Source organism: Otolemur garnettii, unplaced genomic scaffold (genome assembly GCF_000181295.1).
Source record: "Otolemur garnettii isolate 467f Iridium unplaced genomic scaffold, OtoGar3 scaffold00105, whole genome shotgun sequence".
In the NCBI taxonomy this organism is placed as follows: Eukaryota; Metazoa; Chordata; class Mammalia; order Primates; family Galagidae; genus Otolemur; species Otolemur garnettii.
Genome location: NW_003852500.1, coordinates 3,498,282 through 3,508,421, shown reverse-complemented (window position 1 = coordinate 3,508,421; position 10,140 = coordinate 3,498,282). Strand labels below are relative to the sequence as shown.

Sequence of the window (10,140 nt, the reverse complement as noted above, 5' to 3'; positions counted from 1 at the left end):
TCACAGCAACCTCAAACTCTTGGGCTCAAGTGATTCTCTTGCTTCAGCCTCTCAAGTAGCTGGGACTATAGGCGCCCGTCCTAACACCTGGCTATTTTTAGAGATGGGGTCTTGCTTTGGTTCAGGCTGGTCTCCAACTCCTGAGCTCAGGCAATCCACTTGCCTGGCCTCCTAGAGTGCTAGGATTACAGGCGTGAATCAGTGCACCCAGCCTAAATTTTAAAATAAAAAGCAAACAGGGGAAACTGAGCAAGAGGTATATAGGAACTCTTTGCATTATGTTTGTAATGTTTCCTTTAATGTAAAATTATTTCAAAATTCAAAGTTTACCTATGCAAATTACAACTGGAAACAAAAAAGAACGATGGGGCCCTGCAAAAGGACACAGAAGCTAGCTTGAGGAATTGTCACCATCCCAAATCTGGGATAATTTAAGCATTGAAATAAAGAAAGTGTAAAAGATTATAATTTGTCAAGGATTGTAAATATCCATGGGTCTACACTGATGCAAATAAACTTACAGTAGAAAGCTGAATAAAAAGTGTGGAAGGAGGTCAGGTGTGGTGGCTCATGCCCATAGTCCCAGCTGCTAGGGAGGCTAAGGCAGGAGGATTGCTTGAGACCAGGAGTTTGAGGTTGCAGTGAGCTATAATGATGCCACTGCACTCTAGTCCAAGCAACAGAGCAAGATCCTATCTCAATAAATTAAAATAAATAAAATATAAAATAAAATTAAAAATGGTTGGAAGTCACTGGTCTCGAACTGCTGACTTCAAGCAATCCTCCCACCTGGCCTCCCATGCACGGCACCTGTCTCAGGATACTTTTATTTTTCCTTGAGCCAGGGTCTTGCTATGTCACCCAGTTTAGAGTACAGTGGTGTCCTAGTTAACTGCAACCTCACACTCCTAGGTTCAAGTGATTCTCCTGCCTCAACCTCCCAAGTAGCTGAGACTATAGGCACGTGCCACAATGCCCAGATAATTTTTCTCTTTTTAGTAGTAATGGAGTCTCTTGCTCAGGCTAGTTTCAAACTTCTGGCCTCAAGTGATCCTCCTGCCTTATCCTCCCAGAGTATAAGGATTACAGTATGCACTACCACACCTGGCTAGGATACTTTTTAATTACAATGGGAAAAATCCATAGGAATTTTGCAGGAAGAAATCCACTAGATGTCACTTGAAGCAACAGATCAAGGTCAGTGGCACCAGTAATGAGACACAGCTACAGTAGGTGTCTCTTGATACGATACACAGAGAAGGACACAACATCACTTCTGCCCCAAATGCACCACCTCAGTCTAAACATCAGGAAACCTTAGACAAATTCACCTTGAGGGCCATTCTATGAAGTGACTGAGCAGTTTCTCACTAAACCTGTCAATGCCCTGAGACATGAGGAAAGACTGAGGAAGTGGGCAGACTATAGGAGGTTAAAGAGAGGTGGGACAACTGAATGTAACGCATGACCAGGAACTGTGTTAACATAATATAATGTAAAATAAATCTTTTTTTTTTTTTTAAAGAAATAGGTGACTGGTGCCTGTAGCTCAGTGGCTAGGGCGCCAGCCACATATACCGGAGCTGGCGGGTTTAAATCCAGCCCAGGCTTGCCAAACAACAATGACAACTACAACCAAAAAACAGCCAGGCATTGTGGTGGGCGCCTGTAGTCCCAGCTGCTTGGGAGGCTGAGGCAAGAGAATTACTTAAGCCCAAGAGTTTGAGGTTGCTGTGAGCTGGTGATGCCACAGCACTCTACCAAGGGCAACATAGTGAGACTCTGTCTCAAATAAATAAATAAAATAAAATAAAATAAAAGAGATAGGGTCTGTTTTGCCCAGGCTGGACTCAAACTCTTAAACTCCAGCCATCCTCCTGTCTCAGCCTCCTGAGTAGCTAGGACTATAGGCATGTACCACCATATAAGGCTATACAGTGAATTATTTAGGGGTATAGGCTTGCCCTGTCTGCAGTTGACCCTTCAATGACTCAGAAGGGAAAAAAAAAAACTATCTATAGAGAAAGAACAAATGTAGTAAAATACTAATCTTTGGGAACCTGAGCGTGAAAAGACTTTTTTTGCACTATTCTCATAACTTATCAAAAAGAAAACAATGGGGATAAAGCCTATTTATCCTCCAGGGCCAGGATGAATCTCCAGCCATGGGGCACAAGGTCAATAATCTACTAGGATTACTCTTGCCTCTCTAAATTCTCTGAATTCTATCAACCATAACTCTGTTTTTTCTTCCCTCTTGTCCTCCCCATGCTTGAAAATTTCCTGCCCCTGATCTTTTGGCCATGGCCCTGCAGACTTTCAGGAGAAAATGCAGTGAGAGAACAGGAATTAAAAACATCTATCTTCCAGGCTGAGGACTTGAAAGGATCAGAGTTGGGGAGTTATTCCCTAACCAAGCCTGCTGCCCCTAGGCCTGGCTACCCACAAGCATGGCTAGCCCAGGTGAGCTAATCTGGTGGTACCAACTCTGTGGACAAAGGGACCTTAGTAACCAATTCAGAAACTTTCTTTTTTTTTTTTTAATATTTATTTTTATTTTTATTTTATTTTGCAGTTTTTGCCTGGGGCCAGGTTTGAACCTGCCACCTCCAGTATATGGGGCTGGCGCCCCACTCCTTGAGCCACAGGCGCTGCCCTCAAGAAACTTTCTATGGGGCAGTAACCTGCCAAGTCACTATGACATGTGATATATTGAGGTGGGATACGACTGACACCCAGCTTGGAGCAACAGATCTTCCCTATGGACCTTCTCCGTGCCCCTCTTCTTTCAATCTGTAAAACAAGCGATATATGCTGAGTGGGCAATGCCAGGACTGTCCCCACCAGGAGATGTTTTCTAAGCATTTGGGACAGCCACCCACCCACATGGATTGTTTTATTTTTTTAGAGACAGGGTCTCACTCTGTCACGCAGGCTGGAAAGCAATAGCATGATCAGAGTTCACGGCAGCCTCAAACTCCTACATTCAAGCAATCCTCCTGCCTCAGTATCCCCAGTGAGTGGAATGACAGCTGTGACATTGTGACTAGCTCCACATCGATTTTTAGTGATAGAAAATGAACTGGCAATTCTAGAAAGATACGGACGAGTCATCTTCTTGTCCTAACCTTTGAGCCTTCTGGGTGCCCACCTTTTCCCTATCTCCCTCCCCACAAGTGGGAGGAAATTTAAACTGAAAAAACTATCTGAGAGTGGTGGCTCACATATATAATCCCAGCAATTTGGGAGGCTGAGGTGGGAGTATGTCTTAAGGCCAAGAGTTTGAGGTAAGCCTGGGCAATATAGGAGACCCCGTTTCTACAAAGAGAATTTAATATTAGCCAGGCATGGTGGTGTGTGCTTTTATTCCCATTTACTCAGGAGGGTGGGGCAGGAGAATCAGTTGAGCCTAGGAGGCTACAGTGAGCTATGAGGGGACCACTGTACTCTAGCCTGGGCAATAGAGCAAGACTCTGTCTCAAAAAAAAAGAGGACCCCTCCCCCCAAAGGATAAAACCACTATCAATCACACACACATACACGGAGCTACTTAGAAGCAGGCCTGCTCCTTAATTTTTAGTTACAAACCTGGGAGCCCCCAAAACACCTGTCCATGGAAGATGGGGTAACTCTGTGGTTTGTGCATCCTGCGGAATGACATACAGCAGGGAAAAGAATAGCTGTCCCCTGCACCAATGCAGGCTGAGCCCAAGCAGCAGACACATGGGGGACCCAGAGTTTGTGCCATCGGCTCATACCCAGCATAAGACCAGGCACAGCTCATCTGTGGTAACCAAGCGCAGGATAGTGGTTGTCTCTAGGGCAGGATGGGAAGTGATGCGTGGTGGGGGGGTTCCAGGTAATGGTCTGGAAATGTACTACATCTCAAACAAGATATTAATGGCACAAGCATACAAACTTTTCACTGAAGTGATGGGTTAACTTAAGATCCATACATGTTGCTTTATGCAAATTAGTCCTTAGTTTTAAAGAGGGTAATGGAGTGGGGTGAGAGACACCCATAAAGTTCATCTGGAGTTATGAGGAAGGATGTGGTAGATGCTCTGGCTAAATTCTTTGCCTTCGAAGATGTTCTTTTCCAAAAGGACTCAATGGAGTGAGTATTGGGGAGGCAGGGAACCCCTAAGTCCCACCAGATTTTGCAGTGAGCACAGCTGGCCTTGCCTGTGGCCCCTGAGCATATACCATGAAAGAAATAGGGTTCAGGCCTCAGATGCCACATTGTCTATACCCCGTCTACCTGACAAGACCCCGCCGCGCAGCCACATCTGACCGATTCCCTGACCCCACGACAAAGACCCTCTTTGTTCCCTGGTAATATCCTTAGCAGGTCTGTCTAGACTCACTGCAGCAGTAATTGTCCCACGATGTCTCCACATTCTGTGACCTGGCTCCTCCTCACCCTGCTTGGGCAGGGGACACTCCAGATACCCCGAGCCCAGGAGCTCCTGAGCCCTAGACACCCACCTGAGTCTCCTCAGGAGAGAAAGAAATGCAGCCAGCTTCCCAGCCTATCACCCAAGATCTGGGGGCGAAAGGACACACGAAAGATGTGGTGCCTCCTACAAGAGGTGCTGGGGGCAGCCACTATCCTGGGGAAAGGTGTAAGGGGTCTTTCCCCTTCTGTCCCTTGACACAACTCCCATCTCCTGAACGTGGCTGGTGGGAAACAGTTCACTCTATGTCAGGGCGTGGGTTTACCCAGGGCATAAAGAAGGAAGATCAGAAGAGAGGGACAGAGACAGGGAGACAGAAAGAGAGAGAAGTGACGTGAAAGAGATACAGAGATGGAGAGAGAGGGAGAGAGAGACAGAGAGAAAGAGAGACAGAGGGAGAGATAGAGAGAAAGAAAGAGAGAGAAAAAGAGAGAAAGACAGAGAGACCCAGATAATAAGGGAGATAGGGAAGGAGGGAAGGGAGGAGGAAGAAAGGAGGAGAGGGGAAGAGAAGGGAAGAGGGGAGGAGGGAGAGGAGGAGAGAGGGGAGACAGAGGGTGTGAGGAGGAGGGAGAAATGGAGAAGGAAGGGGAGCGAGGGGGAGAGATAGTGGGAGAGACAGGGACAGAGGGAAGGAGCATGAACGGGTCCCTGTGGGAGAAGAAGTTCCTTCTACAGATGTGAACACTTGAGTTTCTGAAAAATTGGCAGTAGGAGGAAGCAACTGCTGCTCAACCCATAGAACAAAACACACGTCTTCAGATAGAAGTGATAGACACCCCGTGTTGCCTATGACTGTCTCTGCACTATACCAAGAACATCCCAAGGTGTATTTTTTGAGGGATGGAGTTCATCTAGAGGTGACACCTTTTTAACAGGCAAATGTGATTTTATCCAAAGAAACAAGGAAGAACCAACGGCAGCTCTGTGCAACTCCATGGTGGCTTACACAGACACTGAGCTACACAGACACTGCTAAACCCGAACACCAACTCTCCACATGACTCCATCTTTGCCAAGTTTTAAAACAGGCAAAACTCACCTAAGCTCAGTGCCTGTAGCTCAGCCACATGCACTGGGGCTGGTGGGTTTGAACATGGTCAGGGCCTGCTAAACAACGACAATGACAACAATCACAAAAAAAAAAAGAAAAAAGCCGAGCATTGTGGCAGGTGTCTATAGTCCCAGCTACTTGGGAAGTTGAGGCAAGAAAATAACTTAAACCCAAGAGTTTGAGGTTGCTGTTAGCTGTGATGCCACAGCACTCTATCAAGGGTGACAAAGTGAAACTCTGTTTCAAAAAAAAAAAAACTCACCAGGGCAGCGCCTGTGGCTTGAAGGAGTAGGGCGCTGGCCCCATATGCCAGAGGTGGCAGGTTCAAACCCAGCCCCAGCCAAAAAAAAACCTCACCTAAGTGGCAAAATGTCAGCATAGAGGCTGACTTCTTGGGGGACAGTAACTGGGAAGGGCCCTCCAGGAGCTTCTGTGAATGAATCAAGAAGAACCAGCACATGTTTGAGATCTTGATCCAGAACTTGGGGATGCATAGACATAAAACTTCACTGATTACACAGACAGATATGCTTGGTATATAAAAAGCTAGACTCCAGTTGTTTTTTTTTTTTTTTCCTTAAAAAGAGAAACAGAGCGCGGAGTGTGGTGTCTCATGCCTGTAATCCTAGCACTCTGGGAGACCAAGGAGGTTGGATCATCTGAGCTCAGGAGTTCAAGACTAGCTCGAGCAAGAGTGAGACTCCGTCTCTACTAAAAATAGAAAAACTGAGGCAAGAGGCTCACTTGAGCCCAGGAGTTGGAGGTTGCTGTGAGCTATGATGCCTCAGCACTCTACCAAGGGTGACAAAGTGACACTCTATCTCAAAAAAAAAAAAAAAAAGGAAACAGATCTGAGAAGGCTGGCATCTTTTTTAGCGGGGGAATAGTGGAGAAACCTCTCTCCTCATTTTACAAACTTCAGGAAGAAAGTCAAGAGACAAGGACTAAATAGAAGGGATATTCCCCCCCTCCCACCACAGAATGAAAAGCTGCCATCTCCACCATCAGAGTGAGCCCCAAAGCTCTGAGGGATTTCCAAAGATTGTTTAATTGATTTTTCTTCTATTTAGATGCAGATCACAGTGTCTGGGGCCCAGGAATTCAGACACTTGGCTTTGTGTCCACTCAGCCCCGTGAAGGCTCCTGTCTGAAACTTGCACAAAGCCAGACACACAAGTCTTCAGAAACACGCTGTTCCTTTTTGTCTGGGCTCCAGGGAGCGGTGCACAGGCAGGGCCCCGGACACGCTCCCATCTGCAGGGTCCCGGGACCCCAGCCCTCCAATCCGCTTGCAAAAGTGTGTGTGTGGGGGGGGGGGAATAAGGGAAGCAGCTAAGACTTTGAGATCTGAGTGATAAAAAAGGTGGGGCATAGGGAGAAGGCCATCTGGAAATTGCCACATTGAGGTTCAAGTTGGATTTTATCTAAATCCAGGACTTTGGAGTGGGAAGCGGGTATACTTTAAATCAGGCAGCTAATGGCCTAGGATTAACATGAATTTGGCTCTGGTCTCTGCAGATCTGATTTATATAAGAAGAAAACATTCCCCTTTCTCTCTGCTCATTGTTCCCAGTCTGGACCTCCAAATGCCCCATCTGGTAAAGAAACTAGGAAAGGCTTTGCAGACTGACATTCTGCTCACAACGCCAAGAGAGACAACCCTCCCCACCCCCAATATGCAAATTTTCCTCCCCCAGCTGTCTGGAGGTGACAATGAGGGTCACTGCACCACCTCCCACAAGGTTAAGACACCAGCCCCCCAAAAATATTCCTGCCTGGTTCCTCCCAAACTGGGAAGCACCTGCCTAAAGCACATGGAGAAATCTCAGGCTGGTCATTTGAGAACTAACTGGAGTCACCGTTTGTCTTTAAATAAATGGAAAAGATTTTTGATAAAAAGGAGAAAGATCCCTTCTATGGATGATTCCTAAGTTAAAGTAGGAGCCAGTCCCACTGAAGCAACTGTGTCCTGGAAATGCAACATTTATATCCATTCCCAGGCGCTCCCTGTCTCAAATCTGTAGCCACTAGTCAAGGCATGCAGTACATCAGAAGCAAGACTGTTTCCAGTCTGTGTGACCTCAAAAAAAAATCCCTTCATCACTCCTCCAGGCCTCAGTTTCCTCATTTGTAAAGTGGGCACATGAATGACGACTGTACCTATTCCACAAGGGTTGTTGGGAGAATTCAAAGTGCCAGGCTGCAAACAAGTTCCCAATGAACGTAAGTCAGAAGATGTGTACATTGGACATAAATGTTTCATGAGAGGAGCCTCTTTGGTGCCATAATTTTCTGGGGGGAGCCCAGCCTCACGTCTGATTCCTACCCTCCAGATCTAAGTTACCTGAACTGCAATCCAACTGGCATTCACAGTGTGTTCCCCAAAAGGACCAAACCCTGAAAGAAAACAGTAAAAGCAACATGTTATTGCATAGTAGTTCTTCCCGGGCTGCCCCAGTCCAGGCCATTAACTCCAACCTGGGAGAAGCAGCAGAGAATGTCCAGGAGCAGCTGCCACCTGCAGGAGTGTTGGAGACCTGATTCTTTTCCCTCAGACAAGGCTGGCCTGTTTGTTTCTCAATTTCATACACTACTCTTGGGCCAATCCATAATTATTTTATCGCTGTCTTTATGTGGGAACTCTCCCCCAACTCTAGAGAGTTGTAGGTGCTCCACGAATCACCACTGAATGAGGAGCAGCCCTCAAGGGATGTGTATGGGTCCTTTCCAGGCCAGGTTGTCCAGACACCAGCCCACTGCTCTCCTACCTGCCAGTGCAAACTACAGGCCCCCTTTCCATACCAAGATAGTTGCCTGGGAAGATACGCCAAGTGATCTGCCTGGCATTCAGCCTCACAACATCCTCTTTCACACAAGGGTGTTTCTTAGACCCAATCTGAGGCACAGAGTTTGTAAAGCCAGCTGCCCAAGGTCACAGTGAGAAGGTGGAAGAGCTGGAAAGTCCATGGTGTTGGCCTCCCTCTTCTAATCACTGAGTCACATTGCCTAACAGTCAGCTGGTCCAACGGATCTTATGTGACATCAATGCTATAGGAGAGATGTCATGTCCTGGGAAGGCAGATAGATGCCACAGCTTAGGAAGGAAATTCCCTGAAAGTTTCTGCACAGCTGGAATTTGAGTCACAGTTCAGCCACTTACAAACTAGGTGACCTCTATGAGCCCCAATTTCCTTTCTGCATGGAGATGGTGAAGATGTAATGAGCTCAAAAAGCACTGATATAAATAAATAACCAGAGAGAGGTAGGCGGCAGAGGTAGGCGGCAGGGGGGCAGTGAGCCCCTCCCCTCAATTATACACACCTGCTAGGCAGGTGAGTAGCTTCTTCCATCTTCCCAGGAATCCCAGGGCCAGCCCTTACTTCCCTTCCACAGCCGCAAAACACCTGTTTGAACCTTGGCTGGATTTCCTACTCCAGATAGCCGGTCAAAATGACCCCCTACTCTGAGGCCCCAGCGGAAGTTGACATGCCACGTGGCACCTAGGCGGAGTCTCAGGGAGGAGGAACAGTTGGTTTTGGGAGTCAGTGACAGCGGGCCGGGCTCACCAATAAACAGCCCAGGCACAAAAGGTTTCGGCTAAGACAGTCCCTGGGCCAGCGGGGCCAGCGGGCCAGCGCCAGAGGTCCCCGGACCCCCACCTGCCCCGCCTCGGGAGAGCAGCCTCCCGTTAGCGTAGGGCGCCGGGAGCAGTGGCTGGGAGGTTCATTTGTCACCGGGACACTTCCTGCCCGCAAATCGGCCTTTGTCCCCTGGGGCGCGGGGAGGGTGGGGGACAGGCCCGAAGACGAGAAGGGCAAGGAGGCGGAGTCTGGTTAACCCTTGGTCAGAGTAAGTAGGTGCCCGGAGGGTCACTGTCCTCACTCGGGGAAGGAAGGAAGCCAGAGGGGCCTGCTCCACGCGGGGTATCGCTCGGGTGCCCTACGCCCCTGCCTGCCTCATCTCTTGATCGTGGGGCCACCAAGGAGGAGCCGTCTCCTCCACTTTCTAGGTAGCGGGACTGAGCTGGGCTCCCGCAGGCTATGACATTCTCCGAAAGCTGCCGCTACTTCTAGCACCTGCTCCACCCGGCCCGTCCCCGCCCCCGGCCGCTGCCCCTGCAGCCGCCTTTGGCGCCCAGCCCCCGTACCCGTCACCACCACCGCCTTCCTCGGCTGCTCCATGGCGGGATCGGGCTGCACCTCCGACCCGCTCCGGTTCGGACTGGCGCGTCAGCTGCCTCAGCTACAGCCATCCGGCCCCCGCACTGCCCCGCCCCGGCCCCGCCCATGTTCCCGCCCATGGCCGGCCGCTCGGCGTGCGCGCCCCCGGCCCGAGGCGCAACGTGCGCGCCCGCGACCCGCCCCCTAGCGCTGAGTCCCAGAGCACCGCGTCTCCTCCGTTTCTGCCTCAGTTTTCTTACCTGCTCCACGTAGGAAATTTGCTCCTGTACCCCACGCCCTGAGCCAGGCGTTAGGGGGTAGGAGGATGAGCCCGTCATTTATTCCACAACTATTCATAAATCTCTCATTCACTGAGATTTATTTCTCCTTTTTTTTTGAGACAGGGTTCTGCTCTGGAGTGTACTGATGGGCTCATAGCTTACTGCAGCCTCGAAGTCTTTTTTTTTTT

At 48.9% G+C, this 10,140-nt stretch overlaps 1 protein-coding gene across 4 annotated transcripts in view; it reads right to left on the bottom strand.

Annotated features, from left to right (window-relative positions):
* PGPEP1 (pyroglutamyl-peptidase I) overlaps positions 1–9,787 on the bottom strand; it is a 37,361-nt gene extending 27,574 nt beyond the window's left edge. For 2 of the 4 annotated variants that reach the window (XM_003796563.3, XM_012809466.2), the window contains exons 1-2: positions 9,659–9,787; positions 7,856–7,908 (exon numbers count right to left, since the gene is read on the bottom strand). In XM_003796563.3, the coding sequence (XP_003796611.1) occupies positions 7,856–7,908; positions 9,659–9,692 (87 nt within the window). In that variant the 5' untranslated portion in view covers positions 9,693–9,787. Of the gene's footprint in view, positions 1–7,855; positions 7,909–8,832; positions 9,586–9,658 lie in introns of those variants that run through there. The other 2 variants (XM_023517180.1, XM_023517179.1) reach the window with 2 other exon arrangements.
* Between the last annotated feature and the right edge of the window lie 353 nt (positions 9,788–10,140).